The sequence below is a fragment of the Dipodomys ordii genome, unplaced genomic scaffold (assembly GCF_000151885.1).
Source record: "Dipodomys ordii isolate 6190 unplaced genomic scaffold, Dord_2.0 Scaffold207, whole genome shotgun sequence".
NCBI lineage: Eukaryota > Metazoa > Chordata > Mammalia > Rodentia > Heteromyidae > Dipodomys > Dipodomys ordii.
The window spans coordinates 1,114,805-1,139,717 of record NW_012267423.1 but is presented as its reverse complement, the minus strand read 5'-3'; the positions used below and the strand labels follow the sequence as shown (position 1 = coordinate 1,139,717).

General features: G+C 38.8%; 3 protein-coding genes across 8 annotated transcripts in view; 2 read left to right on the top strand and 1 right to left on the bottom strand.

Moving 5' to 3' along the window:
* Window positions 1-2,527, top strand: part of Rsbn1l (round spermatid basic protein 1-like) — a 56,227-nt gene extending 53,700 nt beyond the window's left edge. Inside the window, exons 9-10 of the mRNA XM_013035263.1 lie at window positions 1,610-1,718; window positions 1,827-2,527. Coding sequence (XP_012890717.1) covers window positions 1,610-1,718; window positions 1,827-2,462 — 745 coding nt within the window. The 3' untranslated portion in view covers window positions 2,463-2,527. The remainder of the gene's footprint in view (window positions 1-1,609; window positions 1,719-1,826) is intronic.
* An 8,927-nt stretch (window positions 2,528-11,454) lies between these two features.
* Tmem60 (transmembrane protein 60) lies at window positions 11,455-15,268 on the bottom strand. 4 transcript variants are annotated; one of them, XM_013035285.1, is made up of 3 exons: window positions 15,058-15,268; window positions 14,038-14,190; window positions 11,455-12,148 (listed from the first exon to the last, which is right to left on the bottom strand). In XM_013035285.1, exon 3 carries the CDS (start codon window positions 12,096-12,098, stop codon window positions 11,697-11,699), a length of 402 nt encoding a protein of 133 aa, XP_012890739.1. In that variant the 5' UTR covers window positions 12,099-12,148; window positions 14,038-14,190; window positions 15,058-15,268; the 3' UTR covers window positions 11,455-11,696. The 4 variants fall into 4 exon arrangements, with proteins under 4 accessions (XP_012890739.1, XP_012890740.1, XP_012890738.1 ...); XM_013035286.1 differs by lacking the exon at window positions 15,058-15,268 and adding an exon at window positions 14,706-15,050; XM_013035284.1 differs by lacking the exon at window positions 14,038-14,190 and having other exon boundaries at window positions 15,058-15,262.
* A 435-nt stretch (window positions 15,269-15,703) lies between these two features.
* Window positions 15,704-24,913, top strand: part of Phtf2 (putative homeodomain transcription factor 2) — a 107,933-nt gene continuing 98,723 nt past the window's right edge. For all 3 annotated transcript variants that reach the window (XM_013035282.1, XM_013035281.1, XM_013035283.1), the window contains exon 1: window positions 15,704-15,809. The gene's annotated coding sequence lies outside the window, so the exon portion shown is untranslated. The remainder of the gene's footprint in view (window positions 15,810-24,913) is intronic.

Here is a 24,913-nt window from a genome sequence, read left to right as displayed (position 1 = left end):
CTCATTTTCATCTCCTGCTCTTCAGTCCTTTTTTTCCTACTTGACATTTTTAGAATTCTATTGTATCTATGTTGTTTCCTTAATTGCTATAGCTTTGTTTTTGTTTTATTGCACTAAGCACTATCTACCTTCAAATATATTTTTTAATGTTATGTGTAAGTATTCTTAATAGTATATTTTCATTTCTTTCCCCTTTTCCCTATTTCTGGTAAACTAAATGTTGTTATATATGTTACTTTAAATGTTCTACAAACCAGAGAGCGAGGGAAGGAGTGACATTGTCCAAAAATAAATATACACTTTACCTGTCTTAGGTAACTGTAACCCCCCTGTATATCATCTTTATAATAATAATAAAAAATTAAAAAATATTCTGTAAACCCTATAGTTAAATACTTTAAGGAATTATTTTCTAAAGGAATTTTTAAAAATGAGAAAAATATCTCTTATATTTACCATGATGAGTGCTTTAAAATCCTTTGCATAGATCTAAGTTTTCAACTAAATACCATTTTCCTTAGCCTAAAGACTTCCTTTAACATTCTTTGTTATACTGGTCTTGTGAAATATTTTTTTCAGTGCACTTGAACTATTTTATTTTTTCCTCTCATATCGGGTATTACTATGTAGCTCAGGCTGCCATTGCACACACTGTGTAATCCAAGCTGGCCTTAAATTTGTGTTCCTTCCGCATCAGCTTCCTGAGTACTGAGGATACAATTGTATACTACCATGCATGGCTAAAAATGTTTTTACTTTGCATTCTGGAGAATAATTTTGCTAGATATAGAACTCTGAAGTGTTTTTTTTTCTTTCAGTACTTTAAAGATAATCCATTCTCTTTCAGTTTGCATTGTCTTTGTTGAGAAAACTGCACTTCAGTCAGATTATTCTTTCTCTGTGTAACATAATTTCTAGACCTTATCATTAGTCATTAGAAATTTAATTACGATTTGCTTCATGTGCCCTTCACATATTTCCATTGCTTGGAATTTCACTTCAAAATTGATTTTTGAGCATCATCTGTAAAAATATATTTGTATATTCCTAATTAGAAGAATTTGGGATTTCTTTTATTTTTTTTTTACAATTATATTTAAAAACAGTGAAAATGCCAGTGAACAGCTAATACTTTTCTAATGAACATCTTACATTTTTAAAGCATTATTATTATTATTATTATTGTTAGTTGTGGGGCTTGAACTTAGGGCCTGGGCACTTTCCCTGAGCTCTTTTTTGCTCAAGACTAGCTTTGCCACATTGAGCCACAGTGCCACTTCTGATTTTCTGGTAGTTAATTAGAGGTAAGAGTCTCATGAACTTTCCTGCCTCGGCTGGCTTTGAACTGTGATCCTAAGATCTCATTCTTTTGAGTAGCTGGATTTTAGGTATAGGCGTAAGCCACCGGTGCCCAGCTTATTAAGCATATTAAAACCAATTAATACATTTTAATAAGTAATAAAATGTTAAAAAATCTATTTTTATGCATAAAAATAAAAAATACTTTTGGTGTCAGGAAAGTATTCTCTTTTCACATATAAACTTCTTGCTTTGAATTTATTTAGAATTAAATATTAATGGCACATCTTTTTATTATCTCATTTTTTAGGCCTGATCAACCCCGAATAACCAAAGATGTAATATGTTTTCATGCTGAAGATTTCTTAGAAGTAGTTCAACGAATGCAGTTAGATTTACATGAACCTCCACTGTCTCAGGTATATTTTAAATAATTATTAGTCATTATTATATTTATTGTAATTAAAAATATTAGTTTAGGTTTTAATATGGAAAAAGACTTATATTACTTTTTTTTTTTTTTTTAGTGTGTCCAGTGGGTTGATGATGCAAAACTTAATCAACTGAGGAGGGAAGGCATTCGCTATGCCAGGATTCAGCTGTATGATAATGATATTTATTTTATTCCAAGGAATGTTGTTCATCAGTTCAAGACTGTTTCAGCTGTATGCAGTTTAGCTTGGCATGTTCGACTCAAATTATATCATTCTGAGGAGGATATGTCTCAGAATGCAGTTACTCATGAAACAGGCATATCACCAGATCCCACATCATCAGTTCTTGGAACTCACACTGACAACATAATTTGTGCTGTAAGCAAAACCTCATTGGATTCTGTTCTTTCAGACAAAGTTCATTCTAAATATGATTTACAACATCTTAAACATGAACCAGTTGCATCTGTGAGAATCAAGGAAGAAGCGGTGAATGTAACTATTTCTGAAAAGACTAGAGCGTTGATTAATATGGATGGCAAGAATGTTAAGGCGAAATTGGATCATGTTCAATTTACAGAATTTAAGATCAACGTGGATTCTAAATTTGAAAATAGTAAAGAATTAAAGGAAGAATTGTGCCCTAGAAGTCTTACAAGTCTAGCTGACACAAGGCAACACAGCTCTATACACTCAAATCAAGATAGAAAAGATGACATTTTGTACTAAATTTTGTATATAATAGCATTAATTTTTTAAATACTGTAATAAAGATTCATGAAATCTGAAAGCAAGCTCAGGACTTGCTCTCAAGTCTGTTACAAAATATAGTTTATGTAGCTTTGTAACATTCCTCAGTGCCTGTCCCTAACTGTGAAGTATCAAGCACTTAAGGCCAGATGCACTGTAACATTGCAGGCTTAAACATAAAGGAGTCTTTAAAAAAATCATTTGAGTTGGAATTATAGGTTTTAGAATAGAAATGACATTTACACACACACACACACACACACACACACATTTTGTAATATGAGCCAGAATTCTTTTTTGACAATTTAAAGGTTTGCCATAGAGCTTATTTATACCAGTTTTTGTTTTTTCATTTAAAATATGTCAGCACTGTAGTGTAAATAGCTTTTTAAAAATCTTTTTAGTGTAATTTATACTGAAATGTGAGCCCCTTAATAAAGGTTCATAATAATATGTGTTTTGCTGGGTCTGCAAAGACAAACAAAATTCAGCTAAATCATGTTTGATATGCTTTTCTTTGCTGGTGTATATATACATAGATATATATGTATGTGTATGTATATATACATATATATGTATGTATATATATGTATGTGTATGTATATATACATATATACATATATATGTATGTGTGTATATATATATGTATATAAAGAGAGAGCATGGTAATGGAGTGTAAATGTATGTATTCAAATCTAGTAAATATTTAAATTTCCCACACTGTGCAAGTATTTTAAAAAAACAAGATTCATTTATGAAAGAATATATGTGTTTATGTATGAGAATGTATATATGTATATTATATTTTGCACAATTTCTTAAGTTACTGAATAAGATGAAACTTATGTGAAACTTCTTAGCCCTGTTTCCTGGAACACATTTAAAAATATTTATATTCAACATTAGGAAAGCAGCTTAGGTAATAGAAATAGTTTTAGAAAGTTGAGGAGAAACAGGTATGCTAATGATACCTAATTGTTCTAACCAATGAAGTGATGTGGCCAGATTATTTAGCCCTAATATACCTTTTCTTTATTGTGTATGGAATAAAAAAGTTAAGACAATTTTCTAAAAAGCACTGTGCTTAGTAGTAGTGAGTAAAAAAGTCTTTACAGAAAGTTTAATGTGATCAAGTAAAAATCTTCTTTTAACATTTTTCTTTCAGGAGAAAATATGACAATAACAAAATTGTAAAATAAGGGCAATGACTCAACTGCCATATTTAGAGATAACAAAAACTGTTACTGTCTCTTTCTCAGGATCCCCTCCCGGCCCTAGCAAGGCAAACCACTTGGTAAACTTCCTTTTCTAAAGTTCTAGAAAGTAAATTGTGGTAGGAAACAGGATAATCAGTGCCTAACTAAACATGTGTAAAATCTGTTCAGTATGTGCTTCATCATGATTTCAGATTGTTTCTACTTCTGTAATGAAAAGCCGAACAGTCTTTGGTATATTCATGGATGTAAGGAATCCTACTCATTGTAAATCTAATTTGTTTGTCCTTGTATTATTTAGTTGCCTCTCAGTTGGTGTTTTTTGTACTGCTTTTGTGGAGGCTGTTAATTTAATTTCAGTGGTTTCTGGCCTATCCTCATTAGTGCTCTCAATCAAAATATTTTTAGTTAGAAGTCATTTTATAAAAAATTTCAGCAGAAAAATAAAACTCAACTGCAACAATGGTATCAGTTCTGGCTCAGAGATAGGCAAATAACATAGGAAATCTGATAGCCTATAGGAAATCAGTGTGCAACGGGGGAAGTTTCATGCAGGTAGGAAAGGTATAAATCATGATAATGTAAATAGGATATGTTTTATATATCATCATCCTTTTTCTGACCTATTTAATCTTCTGTTTTAAACTAAAATTTCAGGATTTGCACCTACCTTCTTAGGAGACACAAGTTCCTAACAAGCTAGTATTCAACAGCAGAAAAAGATGTCATTACTTTTTTTTTTTTTTTATGAAAGTGATATATGAGCAAGGTGTGTTTCCAGTTTTCCAGTAGCATTTTCATAGATACATTGAGGTCAACTGTAAGAAAATATCTTTAAGGTATCCTTGCAAATTTGTGAGCCTTAACTTTTTAACTTAAAGCAAGGCATGTCTAAAACAATAATAGTTGTTGCTTTCGGGTATAGTTTGTTAAGTTCCTCACAACTTGAACTTTTTTTCTTCGGTTGTGGGGCCTGAACTCTGGGCTTGGGCACTGTCCCTCAGCTCTTCAGCTCAAGGCTAGTGCTCTACCGAGCCACAGCACCACTTCCGGAATTTTCTGCTTATGTGGTGCTGAGGAATCGAACCCAGGGCCTCATGCATGCGAGGCATGCACTCTACCACTGAGCCACCTTCCCAGCCCCATAATTTGATCACTTAACTGCTTTGTAAAATGCATACTTCTTTGTGGAATTGAAGTATACGTACACAGGTAGGCTCAAAATTTCAAGAGAAAGCCTTGTTAACCCTTTGAATAATACCATGTTTCTTGTTTTACGGGTTTTACTTTCAAAGTCCTCTTCAGATGCTAAGAACTTGACTACCTTTGTTACACACAAAAAACTTGTATTTTCATATTGCATTATATTAGTGTTTTCCAGTTAGTACATTCCAGTTCTGAATACGTTTCGCTTTTATTTCCAATAACTTGGACCAGAACAATAAAGCACGTATGATATCATTTCAATGTGGTTATATGCTCTATAAAGTAATTAGGTAAATTATTAAATGGATATACAGACATTGGCATAAAAACCTCAGTGCTGTCTGCTATAGTGCTTTTTTTGTTTTTCCCAATTTTGTTTATATCTTTTTAATATATTCCATACTCAGGTTAGCTTCTTACTAGAAAAAGAATTAAACATTTTTGATATTTAGTTGCAAATTTACTAAAGCCATATATTCACTATCTTTCTTGCCTCAAGACTGTTGACCTTAAATAAAGATTAGGTTGATCTAGCGCAACACTTTGTGTATATGTGTGTGTTTGTGTGTGTGTGTGCGCGCGCAAATTTATTGGAAATGTTTGTTTCTGTAAATGGAGTATGTCCTTGAGGGTAAGAAAGATTTCTCAGTTTAAGTCCTTAAAGTGTTTAGTGTTCCTGAGAGTAAAACAATTTCTCCAGAATACTTATGACAGGTAAGATTTTGTAAATAATGAACTAGCATTGTTTTGGTAATCTGTCTCCAGTTTTTTTCCTTGGATAGTTTTGTTGTTATGTAAAGTAATTATCTCACAATTCATTTTGCATTTAGCAAAGGTACAAGTTTCGTTTTTGTAGTTTGAAAGGTATTTTCCTTGTCTTCCACCTTTTAATAAATACTAAGATTGTTAACCACAATCCTTTTTTACCTTTGTTTCTTAATTATTTTCTTGAATTTGACATCTTAATTTCAGAATCTTTAAAAGGTCTTTTCTTTTTTTAAAAAGCCAGCAAAATAGTGAAAGTGATTACAATTTGAGAAGGTCTTTCCTCTTAACCACTAATACTAAATAATGGACTTACACTAACAGAAGAGGAAAATATTGTGGGTTACCTTATTAAGGTCTTTAGATAGGTATGGGTAATGGGAATGACATGGCAATTACCTTGCTGTTAACCCTAGATATAACTGTATGCTTTAGGCTGTTGAAAAGTGACATGAATTTAAGACCTTCAGAGAATAGATAATTTCTCCCAATTGATTATCATATAAAAGGAAAATATTACTTGTTTTAGAATTAATTGTCTACTTCATGAGCTATGTTTGGTATATTTGGTAGTCATAAGACACTTCAGGTAGTTAAGATGAAAATTCAGAGAGCTGTAAGTTTTGTTTTGGTCTTCTAGTTTTGTTTTGTCTTTTCTTGTAAGAGAGTAAGTTACAAGACAAATATACTATCTCTTCTTGGGGAGCAGGCAAGGAATGGAGAAGAAAACACTTATTTCAATTTATCTTCCCTTCCAGTCCGGACTTTAGACTCAGAATTTATGAGTGAGCTGGGGGAAAAAATGTTAACCTGAAATTAAAAGTGAAATGTACTTTTTTGGTTGGTCCTGGAGCTTGAACTCAGGGCCTAGGTGCTGTACCTGAACTCCATTTTGCTCAGGGCTAGCCTTTGCCACTTGAGCCATAGTTCCAGTGTCAGCTTTTTCTGAGTTATTGGGGATAAGAGTCCATAGTCTTTCCTGCCTGAGCTGGCTTTGAACTGCCACCCTCAGATCTCAGGCTTCATATACCACCAGTGTTGGTGTGAACAGTACTTCTTGTATGTTTTTTTTTTCTTTGTGGGGTAGGGGGTACTGTGATCTGCCTACCAACAATTGCATTGGCAGAATGAGACTGCTGTATTGTTTTATAATTTTGAAACTTAAAATTTATGCATTTATGATTTTAAAATACTATGCTTCCCCATAAAGCTCACTGATGTTGCACTACTTAAAGAATATTAAGAAACAAACTCAGCTGGGCAGTAGTGGTTCGTGTCCATAATCCTAGTTACTCAAGGCTAAGATCTGAAGATCATAATTCAAAGCCAGCCTGGGCAGAAAGGTCCATAAGGCTTTTTCTTCTGGTTGGTGGTGGGGCCTGAACCTGGGCCTGGGTGCTGTCCCTCAGCTCTTCAGCTCAAGGCTTAGCACTCTACCTCTTGAGCCACAGCACCACTTCCGGCTTTTTCTGCTTATATGGTGCTGAGGAATGGAACCCAGGGCCTCATGCATGCAAGGCAAGCACTCCACCATTGAGCCACCTTCCCATGAGACTCATCTCCAGTTAACCTCAAAAAGCTGTTAGTGGAACTGTGGCTCAAGTGGGTAGACCACTAGCCTGAGCACAAAAGCACAGGGACAGCATCCAGGCCAAGAGTTCAAGCATCAGGGCCAGCCAAAAGAAAAACAACAACAAAACTTAGAAACAATATGATCACAAGAAGTTTGTGTAAAAGTAAAATTTATTTGGCCAGTTTGATTCCTGCTCTGCACAAAATTTGTTTCTTCAATTTTAACTGAGCCTTACTGTTATGTAAAATCACTTGTTTTTCATCTTTAAGATAATTGGCCCTGCTGCCTGGGCCAATATTCCTAGTTACTCAGGAGGTTGAGATCTGCGGATTTGCCTTTTTTGTTGTTGTTGGTCATGTGGCTTGAATTCAGGGCTTAGGTGCTGTCCCTGAGCTTTTTTGTTCAAGGCTAGTGCTCTACCACTTTGTGCCACAGCACCCCTTCTGTTTTTCTGGTGGTTAACTGTAGATAAGAGTCTCAAGGACATTCCTGTCTGTGCTGGCTTTTGATCCTCAGGTCTCAGCCATCTGAGTAGCTAGGATTACAGGTGAATTATAGGCACCTGGCTCTAGTAGCTGAAGTATATTAAAACAATATAAAGTAGATGATTAAAATGACAATATACTCTTAAGTGCTATTACAGTACCTCATAGCTTAAGGCAGAATTTTTTTCTAAGTCTTATGTAAGAGTTTGGTTATAAAAGTCATTCTGTTTATACATTTTATGTGGTTCTCCCTACTAATATTAGAAACATTAAATAAAATCAGTATACTTGTATATCCTTGAGCAATGCACATAGTCTATTTCTCAACAGTAAATGGGAGGGTAGTACTTACTGTGTTAGTTGGTGGTGAAAATTAAATGACAGAACATGCTGAATGTTCCTTAGCACACTGCATGGCTTATAGACATTAAATGTTAGCTTCTGCTTCTTGAATTACAAAGTAAAATAGAAGAGCTATGTGGACTGGGTGACACTAATCAATTCACACTTTGATCATTCTTTGTCTCTTTCACGGATTCCTCTCTAATTCTGAACAGAAGATAGGCATATGGGAAGAAAAAGGTTCATGAGGGCCAGACACAGACCTGTAATCCCAGCTCTTCAGGAGGTAGATATTAGGAGGAACATAATTTAGGACCAGCTTGAACAAAAGCAAATGAACTCCATTTCAAAAAGGTGGGAATGATGGAGTATGCCTGTAATCTTACCTACACAGGATGCCTAAATAGAAGGCCTTCAAGGTAGACCAGCCCAGGCAAAAGTGTGAGACCCTATTAAAAAAATGAGTTAAAGCAATAAAAAGGCTGGAGACATGGTATAAGTGATAGACTGCCTGCTTGACAGGTATAAAGCCTTGAATTTAAATGCTAGTACCACCAATAAAAACATTTCATGACATGGTCAAGACAAGGTATTGTGGATGCAGGTGGACACTTACAAAATACTATTTCACTGTTTTGCTCAGGGTTAATAAAATCACATCCCATTCTGCCTATTCTTTTTTTTTTTTTTGGTCCGGTCATGGGCCTGAACTCTGGGCCTGGGCGCTGTCCCTTAGCTCTTCAGCTCAAGGCTAGTGCTCTACCACTTGAGCCACAGCGCCACTTCCGACTTTTTTCTTTTTTTGCTTATGTGGTACTGAGGAATCGAACCCAGGGCCTCATGCATGCAAGGCAAGCGCTCTACCACTGAGCCAACTTCCCAGCCCCCATTCTGCCTATTCTTGATAAAAATGAATTACAAATTTGTGGGTGCAGTCAAAGTGAACTCTCATGGTATAATGCAGAAAGACTGACTTAAAGTATAAAGTGTTCCCTAAAACTTAACCTTTTGTTCTTGCATTTGATATGTCAGTACTCTTTTTGTCAGCACTTTTTATTTTCACCCTCCACTTTTACAAGGAGACCTATTTTGTAGATAGTATTTGCAATTAAACTCTTGTTTATCCTAGACTTTGGGGTAATTTCACTGGGTGTACCTGGACTTTAGTTTCTTTTTCTTTTCTTTTTTTGTCTGTGGTGGGGCTTGAACTCTGGGCTTGTGCGCTGCCCCTGCACTCTTCAGCTCAAGGTGAGCACTCTACCGCTTGAGCCACAGTGCCACTTCCAGTTTTTGAATGGTTTATTGGAGATAAGTCTCATGGACTTTCCTGTTGGGGCTGGTCTTGAGCTGTGATCCTCAGATCTCAGCCTTCTGAGTTGCTAGGATTACAGGTGTGAGCCACCTTGCCTGGCTCTTCATTATTTTTTGTTTTTGCCAGTCCTGGTGCTTGAACACAGGTTCTGGGCCTGTCCCTGAGCTTCCCTTTTTGCTCAAGGCTAGCACTCTACCATTTGAGCCACAGTGCCACTTCCAGCTTTTTCTGTTTATGTGGTACTGAGGAATTGAACCCAGGCTTCATGCATGCTAGGCAAGCACTCTACCACTAAGCCACATTCCAGCCCAGTTTCTTCATAAGTACAATATTTTCTCTCTATATTTAAATCATTGCATATTTCCTGTAATAAGGACACCAAAAATATTTTGCACTTGCTCTGCAAACATGACCTGCATTAAAAGAAACTCTTTTTGCAGTTTGTGGTTGTTTCTTGATAAAAAGCTAAAATGTCTCATATTTTTCAACAAAAAGGTGCTTTTATGACTCAGGTGCTTAGTGTATGAATGTGTCGTGTGGTTTCCTTTCACTATTACTTCTGTTTACCAGTCAACATTAGTTTACTTAATTTGCTAGCTTTCTGTCCTAGATTGAGAATGAACCCTGCCTAAAGGCCACATGTTGTCTGTCCGCAGGCCACATGTTACCCACCAACAGCTTTTGTATACTCCATGAAGTATACAAATAATGTCCAGTACCCAGAAAATGTTTGCTTATTCCTATGGTAGTACCATGTGCAGTCCTTTCTTTTCACTGGAGAGCTTATAGTAAGGTAATAAATGCATGAATGGTGTGTGTGTGTGTGTGTGCAGGTCCTGGGTCTTCAACTCAGGGCCTGGGTGCTGTCCCTGAGCTTTTTTGCTCAAGGCTAGTACTGTACCAGTTGAGCCACAGCAACTTTTACAGCTTTTTTTGCTCGTTAACTGGAGATGAGATTTTCATAGACTTTGCTGCGGGCTTTGAACTCTGATCCTCAGATCTCAGCCTCCCGAGTAGTTAGGATTATAGGCATGAGCCACTAGTGCCCAGCTGCATGAATACTTTTACCTGAACTAAAAAAAAAAATAACTTGAGTTAGTAAGACTTGACCAGTTTGGCTCTCTCAATTGAATTAGGTATATTTGGCCAATCCTGGAATATTTAGTTCCATGTATTAACTACCCTTCTCAATCTTATACTTATTCAATACTGCATCACAAATTCTAAGGTATTTATAATTGATTTTTATTTAGATTTGGCTTATTTTGTGTAGTTTCAAAAGCTTAATTAGAATTTAGGATGTCTTATTTTTTGGTGATATGCCTTAAACTTAATGTTACCTGTCTTTAGAAGGAAGAACTACTGCAAAATGATGTATTAATCTGTATTAGTAGAAAAAAAATTATGATCTGTGTTCTGTGTCTTGGAGAGAGAAGATCTTGCTTGTAGCTCAGACTGGCTTTGAACTCCTTAGCCTCTTGTTTTCACCTCCTGAGTGCTGTGATTTTAAGTGTGTACCACCACACCCAGCATATGTTAAGTGTATAAGATCTTTTTTTAAGAGAACAAAATTCTACTATAGATTTCTCACAGAGCTCTAAGTGTGGGCTAATAGGGAAAGAAGAGTCATACTACTTTTAAGTACTTCCATCTCAGCCTCATTTGAAGTACTTAAATACCTTGTCAAGGTGATTAGATAATTTCTCAAGCCAAGATATTTTCAAGAGTGAATGGAGCACTAACTCCATGAGACCTCAGGACATTAAAATGGGAACTTACTGGAGGATCCCTCTAACTTTAGAAACAGACGAGCTTAGGCTCTGACATGGAGGCGGAGGCAAAAGTGAATTTAATATAGGTGAAAATTTGCCGAATCTTCAGGTTCATTGTGAATGTGAACAAGAAGTTGTATGCCTAATTACTTTAGTAACTTAAATTTTCTTCCTAATTTAGAAGCATAGGCGTTTACTTTGATTATACAAGAGCCATGATATATAAAACTTCTATCCAAGTATATAGATTTAAGGCTTTGTATTTTTAAGTAATAACAGATAACTCAAGAGTCAAAGAAAAATGAAGTCAAAAACAAACTTTATTTACATAGGGGTAATAAGTACATCAATTATTCATATATTGAATAATTCAGCTTTGGGTTGACTAGGAGTCCATGACACATGAATCCTGTTTTATGAAAGTAGGAAACTACTTTTGGTATTTTCCCTCAGTTCTCTTGTTCTCTCCAGGCTTGCAAAGATTCAGAACACTGTAATTACAGCTTTTGAACAGCAACCGAAATGAGATGATGTACTTCAGAAGTCAGTCTCTCACAAAAAAGACATTATATCCAAGTTCTGTTAAAGCCCCAGCCAGTAAGGCCCACAAAGGAATGAAGACATAGGACACATTCATAGTAGTAAATTGTTCCAGTTTAGCACAGAGTGCCAGGCAGAAAGCTAACTTAAGTAACATTGCAATGAGGTACCACGCTTTTTTTTTAATATTGTGTGATCCATGTCGGGGGTCAAAACCAGACTTACATCGCCCAGCCATTTTCACAATCAGCATGACAAGAAGGATAGTATCAAATATCCAGACTGGAATAAATATGAGGAACCAGTTCCAAGGTGCCTTCTCATCCAGTTTCAACACCAACATGATCAAGAAGAGTAATGTGAAAAGCCAGGTGAGTAGTACTCTCTGAGCCAAGGACATTCTCATTTAAACAGTTTAAAGAGGCTGCTTCAGGGTCGAAAAACTGAAAAAATACCCTAAAAGAAGGAAAAGATTGTTTTGATACTTTCATTCCTAGTGAACAAAGTTATCTGTTTCCTACTCACAGACTTCCTAAATTTTAAAACATACTACCATTCTTCCTAAAGGTTTTAGCAGTCATTTACAGCATGTCCATCATTGCTTACAACCCATGACTAACGTACAAAGTAAATAAAATTTCTACTATATTCACTGAGCATGAGTTCTATTGAAAATGTCCCCAGAACAGGATGCCACTTAATTCTAGGAAACTGGAATAAACTGCACTTTAGGGATTTTCTTAACCTCCTGATAAACTTGAAAAGCCAGAGTTTTTCATTCATTGTTAGCGTGCTAAAATAAAGCATTTGAAATCAGAGTAGTGAAATGGAGGTGGTATTATGCCAAGAAGGGGAACTTTTTAAGGGAGGAATGGTAAAGTAAAAATTGTCAGATCAAGGGTTGCAAAGAGGTAATTTGGAAAAAGGTAATGACAATTCTGAGTTTTATATAACCTTTGAATCTTATATTTTTAAATCCTTGGGTTATTTTCTTGCTGAGGTAGACAATTTAAAAACTTTAGATATCCCAGCTTGGCACCAGTGGCTCATGCCTGTATCCTAGTTACTCAGGAAGATGGCTGAGATCTGAAGGAGCATGGCTGGAGATTAGTCCACGGAAAAAAAAATCCAAGAGACTCCACCTCCAAAATAACCAATAAAAAAGCACAGGCTGGAGATCTGAGGATTGCAGTTACAAGTTGGAAAGTCCATGAGATGCTTATCTCCAACTGACCACCAAAAAAGCCAGAAATGGAGCTGTGGCTGAAGAGGTAAGAGAACTGGCCTTGAGCATAAAAGCTTAGGGACATCACCCAGGCCCTGAATTCAAGCCCTAAAACTAACATAAAAAACCAAACCAAACAACAACAAAAACAGGTTGGTAACATGGGTCAAGTGATGAGTGACAGTAGCGCAAACAAGCCAAGCCAAACAACAAAAAACCCCAAGCGAACAAAACAAGCAAAAATAAGCCCCCCCCCAAAACACAAAACTTCAAGTATCTTACAATTATTTGATGTTAAATTATTGTATAATTGCTAGGAGTACTTTTTTTTTAAACCACAACTGTCACAGCAACTTTTTTTTTTTATCCTGCACAAAAACTGGTTTACTATTGCTCCAGGATGTTTCCTACTACATGGAAGGCTTGTTTTCTTTGCTGGACTACTTTATATTTCCCTTTCATTTCTTCAGTGCTAAAATTCCTTTAATTCTAAAAAACCTGAATATTTGGCTGGGAATTCATTTACTAATAAGCTTAGCTTAAATACAAGCATTTATCATACTCAGTCTTCACATATAGGTTTACAGTATGTTTCTCCACTTACTATTTTGTTTTTAATATCAGCTTTATTACCATATGGAATAAGGGTAAATAGAATTGAAAATGAGAAGTCAGACTGCATTCAGTTGATTAAGGAGTTAAGAGAACATAAGGCTATGAAAATGGCTCATGAGATTAGAAAGGGGACAAGGAGAAATTCCTAAGAAGGGGGGATCTAAATATTTAAAAAGCTGGAGGAACTAAACCATTAAGATATGAAAGGCTGCAGGTGAGAAAGCAGACTTGATGGGGGGAAAAGAACAGAAGGGGGGACATATGCAATACAAAAACACAGGTGATAAAGCAGCTGTAAAGACGAAGGGGGGGGAAAAGGAAAAGTTGAAGAAACTGGCTAGATGAAATAAATGCTTTAGTGTGCTTATATGTGAGAACTACTGTGATATGTTTTGTAACATCTGTGCTTAGCAGGGTGATGATCATGGTATTCTTGTATACACATTGCTATATTTCAAGTGGTATGAGTGTTCTAATTCATCTTTCCCCACTCATACCCATGTACCTGCTCTTTAACTTGTGAACTTAGTTGGCAAACTCTTAATACTGCAGTGTTTTGGCTCCCAGGAAGGCATTTTCCAATAAATGTCACCTTTCCTTGCCAGAGGCTGCCAGATAGTTGGTGGATTCTTTGGAAGGAGAGGTGGAGACCCGTGGGCTGAATAACTAGGTATGGGTTTAATTCTGTAAATTTAGTTTGTTCAGGCATAGGTTTATGAAGATACACTTGTTTAAACCTAACTTTGTCACCTGCCATTGGAGACAGCTTCATTTTCTTTTTCTCGCAAGAATAACAACTGCTATTGGAGGAGTAACTGCATTCACCACAGGTGCATAAAGGACTGGAGCTAATAGATGAAATAAAGGACATAATCTTACTTCTTCTACTTACAAGCTTTATGTGAGATACAACAAAGTTCACTTGCAGGCAAGCAATGGAAGAGGCACCAAGCTCGTATTTAAATGATGCTTGAGAGATTGTGTGTTATGAGCGATAACTAAGCAAATCTATTTACTTGGGACCGCTTCCTTTCCCACACTAAAATGTGCTCATCAAATTCGCCCCTCTTAGACTGCTATTTCAGTTATCTAGAAGATAGTTCTAGTCCTACGATTCTATATCTATTGTTAAAAACCTTCCCTTGTCCCCACGTGTCAATCTGACCCCATCACCTGTGTGCCTTCTTGTGTCAGATGTTGCTTCGGAAAACTCAGTGCTGCAAAAGCCTTGGCCATCCTTCCAAGGAACAGCTCACAAAGTAGCTGGCTTGGGGGCCTACATGTATCTGCAACTGCAGGACGTTCCCAACAACTCAGGTCTGCAAAGGCCCAAGGTCGGCTCGAGGCGCCCAACGTGGCCTTCTTCTTCCCCACCCTCCAATCTGGCCAGTAGGCCCAGGCTCTTCCGCAGTTACACGCGGTTGGTGCCAAGCCGCGGCGTGTGCGTTCGGGGCTCGCAGGGTAATGGAGTGAGGGTCGGCCTCACAGCTCACCCAGACAACGCAAGGCCGAGCTCTCCACTCACCTAGCAGCACGGCTTGCCGGAAAACAACGAGGGCCGTGGAGGTCAGGAAATTCGCCAGTTTGGATCTTTATCCTCTTCCACGCTTTTCCCCCCATTAAATCCAGACTCCGTCACATGATAAATTAAGAAAAAAGACTCAGTTCCGCCTCCTCAACCAGCAACAGTAGCGGTCCTCTCAGTTCTAGCTCTGGGCCGCGCCCACATCCGGGGCTGGTTCCCACCGCTCCTAGGCCTATTCTAATTGGCAGCTTGAACGCCAGTCTGGGTTCAGAGGCCCTCCTTGAACGCGGTCATTGGACTATTTAGCTGCTAGTGTAAACTAACCGACCTTTCCTGACTTAGGAGTTGGACAAAAAAGCGGCATGGGAAGAGCAACAGTGGACCCGCCTCTTATTCCTACGGGTTAGAAGAAAAGTCAATCGTAGCGTAGCCTGGAGTTTCTGTAGTCCCATTGGACGCACAAGTGCCAATCAGATCATTCAGCGCTAGGCTCCGCCTCCACGGGAGGCCCGGCTCCTCCTCGGGCCCGCCCCGCCTACAGACTCCAGTGCAAAATCCTGCGGAGAGGGGGCGGGGCGACGCTGTGGGGCCGCGCGACGTTCGGAGCCGCGCGCCCGCCCGCCCGCCTGCCCGCCTGCCCGCCGGCATCCTAGCTGTGAGCTCTGAGGCTGCGGCCGTGGCTAGGCTCTCGCCTCGCTGTCTCCCGCGCGCTATCCAAGCCGCCTCCTAGCGGCGCGGCGCCCGCTCCAACGGTAAGCGCCGCCGGGTCTCCACGCTTGGGCGGGCTGTGTGGCGGTCCTCAGCGTCTGACAGAGTCCGGAGGATGGATCTGGTCTGGGGGCGCCCGGGCCAGCGCGTCGCCCTCCGGCGCGGGGGGCTTCCCCGGCTGCCCTCGGCACCTGCGGGCCCGGGCTCACCTGCGGCCCCCATCCATCCTGTGGTTTCGGGGGGATGGTGGGGGGGGCCGGGAGCGAGGTTCGGCTTCGCCGCGGAGCCCGCGCGGTCCTCCGGGCGGGACGTGACGAGCCGAAGCCCCACGCCGCCGCCGCCCGCACGGTGCCTCGCGCCCGCCCCTCGGCTCCCTCTCCAGTTCCACCCCCGCCCTCCGCGTCCTCCCCGCGGTGCGAGGCCGGCGCTGGGGGTCGGCTGTCCCGGGAGGGCGTGCTGGGGGCAGAGGGCGGGGGAGGTCCGCTCGGGGGCGGGGTCGGCGGGCGCGGGGCTGGGCGCTGCGGGCCGGAGCGTCGGGTCGGGTCGGGTCGGGTCGGGGCTCTCCCCTCCCTCCGCCGCTGAGCCCAGCCGGGCAGCGGACGATCCCCTTCGCCCAGGCCGCCGGCACGCCGCGGAGGTGTGGGTGCCGGGATTCTGTGCGTCGGCCTGCACAGCTTTGCCTTTTTCTTTTTACGTCTGGAAACAATACCGGCGCGCTTCACCTTCGCTGATTTTGACTGCCGTGTGTTGACAGCCGGCGTCCCGGCATTGTTCCTCCGAGTCGCGGCTCTCCAACTCCGCACCTCCCGGTAGAACTTCAGCGAAACCGTGCTGCTCGTACCCGTTTTATTTTTAGCTTGGCAAGAACCAGGCGACGGCTCTATGTGAACCTGTGCTACCCGGGGAGGTGGGAGGTGGGACGGCCGGGCTCGTCTCAGTGTGCACGTCGCATGCCAGCTGATCCTGAAGTGCTTGGGAAAGTGTGTTAGGGGTGTCATTTTCGTGGTTAAGGTTGCTTAGTTCGAGGTTATTTTTATGATTTCTGCAGGTTTTGTTTAAATAGTTTCTTTGACCACATATTCCTGAGCGTTTCTTTCCCTCTCTCCCTCCTCCTCCTTGTGAGCCTACTTTGAGTATTTGATCTTGTTAAGTATTTTTGTAAAATCTGTGTCTTTTGTTGTTTAAGAAATGGCACCTTTTAAACAACCTTTGTAATATTGGAACGGGAATCTTAAGAATGGGGACTATGCACTTTTAGCCTAAAGAGCCTTAAAATAGCATAACTTGCCTTGGATTTGGAGTAAAGGCTGCGAAGAACAAGGGAATGGGTATGCCTTGTCACTTGTAGTGGCTCCAGCCTCCAGATTCCAGAGGAAAGGAATCTGAAGGTCAGGGAAGAATGAGCTATCTGGGACCAGAAGCAAGGTGGTTCCAGGACCCCCTCCCCCCTCTGGAACTAGCCTACCTCCCACACAGGGTTAGTTGTCTGCATGCATCAGATAATATTAATTTAGGTATTAAGTGGGGAGTGGATGGTTTCTAATTTTCACTACTTTCTGGCTGAGCATGAAAAAGTGCCAAGCAAATCAAAGTGTAGTAGACATTGGGGGTACTCTTGCATAGTCAAGAGCCTCCCAAAGCAAACTTTTTTTTTGGGGGGGGGTGTTGGTCTTGAGACTTGAACTCAGGTCCTGAGCGCTATCCCTGAGTTTCTTTTGCTCATTGCTAGCCCTCTTACCACTTCGAGCCATTTCCGGTATTCTGTTGGTTAATTGGAGATAAGAGCCTCATGGCCAGGCTGGCTTTGAACTGTAATCTTCAGATCTCAGCCTCCTTAGTAGCGAGGATTTCCGGTGTGAGCCACCCCACAGGTGCCTGGCCCAAAGCAGACTTTTTAAAATCCAAACTGGCACTGGCTAGTTGGTCTTAATAAATAGTTTTTAAATCATAAAACATTTTAGCTAGTCCATTTAATGCACAATTTGAAGGAGTTTGTACAGCTTTATTTGATTCAAAGAGTTTATGGTGGTGTGTTGAAAAATGACAATGAAAAATTAGTTGGACTATTATTTAATTGTTATAATCCTATGAAGTGAGTATAGTAGTTACTTCCATATTTTCTAGGTTACTTTGTCAATGTATACTTAACTCATTGGTCAAGATTCACTTCTAAATGTCATCCAAAGACTTCATTTAAAATCCTTATTTTACCACTATTGTATAATTGGTTTCTAAGAGACTTGGTAAAAGAAAACTTAATCAGTAGGAAACTATGTAGAAATAACCAGTAGAAAATTCTGATTCTCAACTTAGTAACACTTTGAGATGTTGAACATTACCGACAGCTATCTTCCCACCCTGAGGTACGTCCATTTGGTGGGAGAGATCGATATTTAACAAATGTTGATAATATAGTTAGTGGGTAGTGGCAGAGAGCAGGGAAACAGGAATGGCATGAGAAGCACCATGGCAAAACTGCACACTTCTGACACACAGACACAGGTGAATGGGTTAAGACCCTTTACATTTCCATATGGGGCAAATGAAGATTTCAACAATGTGTAAGGAATCATATGAACAAAGCTATCTTCCAGGTACCAGCAATGTGGAAAGTATTTGAGCAAGTTTAAGAGGGAGTGGTTTGGAGGTCCGGGGAGGAGCTGTCATTATGGAGGCTTAAAGACAGTTTTCAGGGCTGGGAAGCTGGCTCAGTGGTAGAGTGCTTGCCTTGCATGCATGAGGCCCTGGGTTCGATTCCTCAGCACCACATAAGCAGAAAAGGCCGGAAATGATTCTGTGGCTCAAGTGGTAGGGGTACAGCGCCCAGGCCCAGAGTTCAACCCCATGACCAACCAAAAAAAAAAAGTTTTCATAACTAGAGGACAAAGATATTCCCACACAGAATAGGAGAAAGAAGGCAGTTTTAGAAAGAACATAAATTATTTAAAGATTGGGAACTAATTGTAGCTTTATGTATGTCAAAAGCATTTGTGAAGATCAAGTTGAATGATTTATAATTGTAGCAGGGCAAAATAAGTTCTAACCAGTTTTGATGGTTGGAAATTACATAATTAAATACTAAACTTACAGAAACAGTTTGCCCGTTGTTGTAGTATTTACCTTTTAATCCTTATTTTTTCCAAGTGCCAATGTAGTCTCTTTCTGAATATATCTAGATAAGCAGCTGTTTCATTATTTCATTTATATGTTCCGTTTAGGGTATAAAAATAATAACTAGCTACAACTACAGACATTTGCACTTTAATTTGTCGATCGTATTTTGAGATTGTTCATAAAAGAATCTCAAAGTGACTGTTGCCATCCCTTAACCTGTTTACCTGTTAGTACCCACATAAAAGTCAGTATTGCAAAATCTGACATTATGTTAACAACAAAAAATATACTGGTACTGCTGGGTTTTGAACTCAGGAAAGCAGGTACTTTGCCACTTAAGCCACATCTCTAGCTCTTTTTTCCTTAGACACTTTTCAAATAGGTTTCATATTTATGCCCAGGCCAGACAGAACTGAGATCTTCCTATTTACATTTCCCATATACCTAAAATGACATGCCTGTGCCACTGCATTCACTTCTTGCTTGGTTAAGATGAGGCCACAGAAGCTTCTTCCCTGAGATAGCCTTAAACAATTTTCTGATCTCAAGCCTGGATTTGACTGTTTATTCTTACCCCAGACTGAGATATGATAGTAAAATAGAATGTTTTAAAATTGAGACTGTATTTAAAAATCTGAGAAAAAGTTCCATGTATCTATGTGTCCACCTATCAGGTTAGGGTAGAACCATATACATATTGGAGGTCAGGGAAGAATGAGCTATGTCTGGGGCTATCAGCAAGGTGAAGTGTGGACCATTTACTTGATGACCAGAATCACATGATGAAGTTAAAAATATTAAATGGCATTTTGGACAGCTACATTTTTAGTCCAGCTTTTTAGACTAATACAAATTGCTAACATGACACAAAATATAGAAGTGAATTTTCAGATGAACACTACTGAGTGCTTCCTATAATAGATAGTTTTTGAGCACCAAAAGAGAAAGAAAACATGCTAGACTTCATTCTGAGTAGTGAACAGGAACTTGGGCAGGAAATGACTATGGCTGAAGAACTACCCAGTGATAATCATAACATGATTAAATTTGACATTTAATGAGAGGAAGTAAAATGTGCAGAGTATATAGCTTTTCAGCTGTAGAAACAGTAGAAAAAAGGGGTTCTTAAGAGTTTATAGAAACTTTGAATATAGGTAGTGAGCATGATATTTTTTGCTTGAATACAATTTAAAATATTCAGTACAGGATCTATCACAGACAGCAAAAAAAAGTATGAAAGTTATATGGCACAGGATTCTATAGTAACCTATATAGCTTGGTAGTGATCTTTAGAGTGTAGGTTCACAAGTCATCTCTTTTTTTTTTGTTTTTTTGTTTTTTGCCGGTCATGGGGTCTGAACTCTGGGTCTGAGCACTGTCCCTCAGCTCTTCAGCTCAAGGCTAGTGCTCTACCACTGGAGCCACAGCGCCACTTCCGGCTTTTTCTATTTATGTGGTGCTGAGGAATCGAACCCAGGGCCTCATCCTTGCAAGGCAAGCACTCTACCGCTGAGCTACCTTCCCAGCCCCACAAGTCATCTCTTGAGCTAGGTTCAAGTCCCAGGTCTACCAATTAGGTAAAATTGGACTATTATTTTTTTCCCCCTGGTACTCTGGGCTTGAACTTGGCCTTGTACTTTAACTCAGCTTTTTCATCATGGCTAGTGCTCTACCACTTGTGCCAGGCCTCCAGTTCCTTATTGCATAATCTTTTTGAGGTTCAGTTTTGTTCATAAAATAATCTGCTTTGCTAAATTTTAAGAATGAAATGAGACAATATGATGTTAAACCCTTGACACAGTGCTTGACTTGTAAGACTTCCTTAAAAAGTGATGCTTGTAAATATTTGATTATGTTAAACTATTTGTTTAAAACAGAATTCTAAAAGAGAAGTTAGGAAAACCAGAAAATGGCAAACAAGCAATAAAACTTTTTTGGGTGGAGGGGAGGACCGGTCGTGGGGCCTGAACTCTGGGCCTGGGCGCTGTCCCTCAGCTCTTCAGCTCTACCACTTGAGCCACAGCGCCACTTCCGGCTTTTTTCTTTTTTCTTTATGTGGTGCTGAGGAATCAAACCCAGGGCCTCAGGCATGCAAGGCAAGTGCTCTACCACTGAGCCACCTTCCCAGCCCCTCAATAAAACTTTTAAGATGAGGCACTAGGATATTAAACATGTAACAGAGAGTTGAACAAAGAATACGTGTAGTCACATACAGAGCAAGAGAGGGTTTTTTCTTTTTCCCGAAGAAAGTAGAACATACTTATTAAACTAGGTAGAATAAATAGAATTTTACTATTCTAAATACAAGAAAAAAAAAGCCCTGAAGCTTGGTCTCAGCCCTGTGAATTAAATGTGTAGGGAAAGAGCTGTTTTCTTCAATCTCTTGACAAACTTTATGTGTATGCCTAAATTTTTTTTTATAGAGACAAGCAATTATATACTTGTAGAGGAAGCCTTTAATTGCAATTCTGAGAGAAAGGAGACTAATTTAATGCACATATTTGCTGTTTAGTCTATATATCCTATTGGTTACTGTGTATTTTTTGAGTGCCGAATTTATGGGTTTGTTGAAAATGAACGTATCTTCTTGTTTCCCCAGCCTTTTTCTTCTTGTATTTCCTGTTCTATTGAGTTACTTTTCTAATGTTCAAGCCAGGAATCATGGAATGTACTCTTTCTGTCTTTCATGTCAAATTAATAATTACATCTGGTTAGTCTCTCTAATTATTTTACATGCTCAGTCCCCATACTCACAATTTAAAGAACAAAACAAAACTCTATTGCTGGCTTAGTTCAGACCATCATCATTCTCCCCAAATTGTCTTTGTTGATTTATTTTTATTTAGCCTCACAAAGACTTGCTTTCAGAATGATGTTTCTGAACCATTAAGGTAATCATATCATATCCTTAGTCTCTTCATATGACAGATGAATAGTAGGTCCTTTCATGTGTCTTAAACTTCAGATAGTATGAAGTGATTCACATATCTGTGTCCAGAGTTTTCTTTTTAAGAGTAATTTTTAACTATAACTTTTTTTTTTTTTTTTGGGTCCGGTCGTGGGTCCTGAACTCTGAGCCTGGGTGCTGTCCCTCTGCTCTTTAGCTCAAGGCTAGTTTTCTACCACTTGAGCCACAGGGACACTTCTGGCTTTTTTTTTCTGCTTATGTGGTGCTGAGGAATCGAACCCAGGGCCTCATGCCATGCAAGGCAAGCGCTCTACCACTGAGCCAACTTCCCAGCCCTGTAACTTATTTTTTAGCAGAAGAAGTTATACAGTTTAATTCTTTTTGCATGAACATTGATAGTTTTAGCTTTGAAGGGACTTGTTAACTTAATTGAAATTACTACTTCATTGCTATAAATTATTCTCAGTATTATATTACTATCTTTTTAATGTCTTTAGGACCTATGATGATAGTCTTATTACTCTGCTAATCTATTTCTTTTCTCTTTTTCCTGTTTATTCTGGCTAGCAGTTTATTTGCTTTAATGATCTTTTTAAAAAACAAGCTTTTGATTTTCTTGTTGATTTTCTGTTCTCAATTTTACTAACTTTGATTTAAAAAAAAAATGTTTACAGGGCTGGGAATATGGCACAGTGGTAGAGCGCTTGCCTAGCATGCAAGAGGCCTTGGGTTCAATTCCTTAGTGCCACATAAGCAGAAAAAGCCAGAAGTGGCACTGTGGCTCAAGTGGTAGAGCACTAGCCTTGAGCTGAAGAGCTGAGGAACGGCACCCAGGCCCAGAGTTCAGGCCCCACAACCAACCAAAAAAAAAAAAAAAACATACTAAGTGAAGTAAGCCAGACCCAAAGAAACATAGGTCCGATGGTTTCCCTTATTTGCAATAATTAGTACACGTCTAGGATAATCTTAGCAGATGAGCAGAATAGCTCAATAGCTATGTACATATGACCATATAAGATGACGCTAAGCAAAATGAAATCCAAGACATAGACACAAGAGGTTTGTCTTTGTTGTTTTTAATGTGCTATGTGATTTTTTCGTTTCTTTTGTATGTTCTTCCCCCTGTGGTCACTGTATTTGATTTTGGTACCCTGGTATTGTATATACGTTTATTTGAATTAGAGAAGGGAATGGTGAGATAAAGAACCAGTGCAACAGCGATATACACAAGACAATATGTTGGAAATGATCTGTACAGTTTGGGGTTGGGGAGAGAGAGGGAGGGAGGAAAGTAGAGAAAAATGAGGGAAGGGATAACAAGTTTGACAAGAAATACTATTACTTTATGCGATTGTAACCCTTCTGTACATTACTTTGACAATAAAAAATTTAAAAAAATCCTTGCTAATTTCCTTTGTTGTTTTTGTTTGTGTTTTGTTATTTAGATACATATACATGAGGGTTTAAGGGGATTTTGCAGAGTTTCAGTTATTGATTTCTACTTCATTTTCGCTGTGGCCAAAGAATTTACATTGTATGATTTGAATAATTTTAAATGATTCAATGCATATTTGAAAAGAATGTTGAATAGAATATAAGTTGGTTGATGGCATTGTTTAAATATTTCAAATCCCTGCAGATTTTCTGCTTACTTGTATTACCAGTTTTTGAGAGGGAGACATGTTGAAATCTGTATAATTGTGGACTGACTGATTTTTTTTTCTTACTGTTCTTTCAGTTTTTGCTTCATGTATTTTGAAATTCTGTTACTAGATACATGCATATTTGGGATTTTATGGTCTCTTAGTGAATGGATCAATTTTTTATTGTGACATGCCTTCTTTATCCCTGGTTATATGCTTTGTATGGACATTAAGCATTCTTTAGATTAATATTAATTGATGTGTATATTGTTTTAATTTTTAGATATTTTTGTGTATGTATTTAAAAAGACTAATTGGTTTGGCTCTTCTTAGTCTAGTTTTCTAATCTTTGTCTTTTAATTTAGTCCATTTACATTTAATATGATTATTAATATTGTTTAGTTTAAATCTACTATTTCTTCATTCCATTCTGTTCTTCCATCTATTCTTTTGTCTATTTGAGTATATTTTGTATTCTATTTTATAATATTTTGTAGCTAATGACTAGTATTTAGTCTTATCAGAGTCTATTTTTGAGTAAAAGAAAGCTCATATAGCATAATTTGTATAAAATATGTTGTAATAACCCTATTCTTTTGTTATTTCTCTTAAAATTTGTTCTATGGTCATGAATTTTAATTCTATATATGTTATTAACCTGTAGTATATATTGTCACACATTCTACACGTTATAAAGCCCACAGTATATAATTAGGGTTTTTTGTTGTTGTTGTTGTTGTTTTTGGTTGGTCCTGGGGCTTTAATTCAGGTCTGGGAGCTGTTCCTCAACTCTTCAGCTCAAGGCGACCGCTCTACCACTTGAGCCACAGTTTTTCTGGTTTTCTGGTGGTTTATTGGAGATAAGAGTCTCATGGTCTTCCCTGCCTCGGCTGGCTTTGAACCATTATCCTCAGATCTCAGCCTCCTGAGTAGCTAGGATTACAGCATGAACTAACGGTGACTGGCTTATGATTAGTTTTTGATAGAAGATGGTTCCATATTCTGTTCCATTTTGTTTTTAATTTCTCTCTCCCAATCCCTTTAATGACTTCCCATGCTTGTACAGAGGATTATAACTTAGTAAGTCCTTACTTACTGACCAAATTTTAGACCAAAAGTGTTTCTGTGCTAGTGCTTTGAGCATGCAAGCTATTTAACTCCACAGAACCTCAGATTAGTGATGTTTTCTCCAGAGGGGTCATCAGGTATTCTTAAGTTATTCTTCTTTCGTTGAGGACTTCTCGGAACAATCCCAGCTTCTCCAAAAGAGATGATTGTGCATGTCCTTGAGCGTATCCTGGTCAGAATTCCAAGGCCCCAAGCCAGATCTCTTATCAGAACTGCTATTGGGATGATACCACTTTCCCTTACACAGTTCCATACAGTTGGAACTACTAGAAGATGGGTCATTTAAAAACTCTTCCATGAACTGTGGAGAGCACATACCAGTTCTATGACATATAGAAAAAGTTTGGCTTCTGTG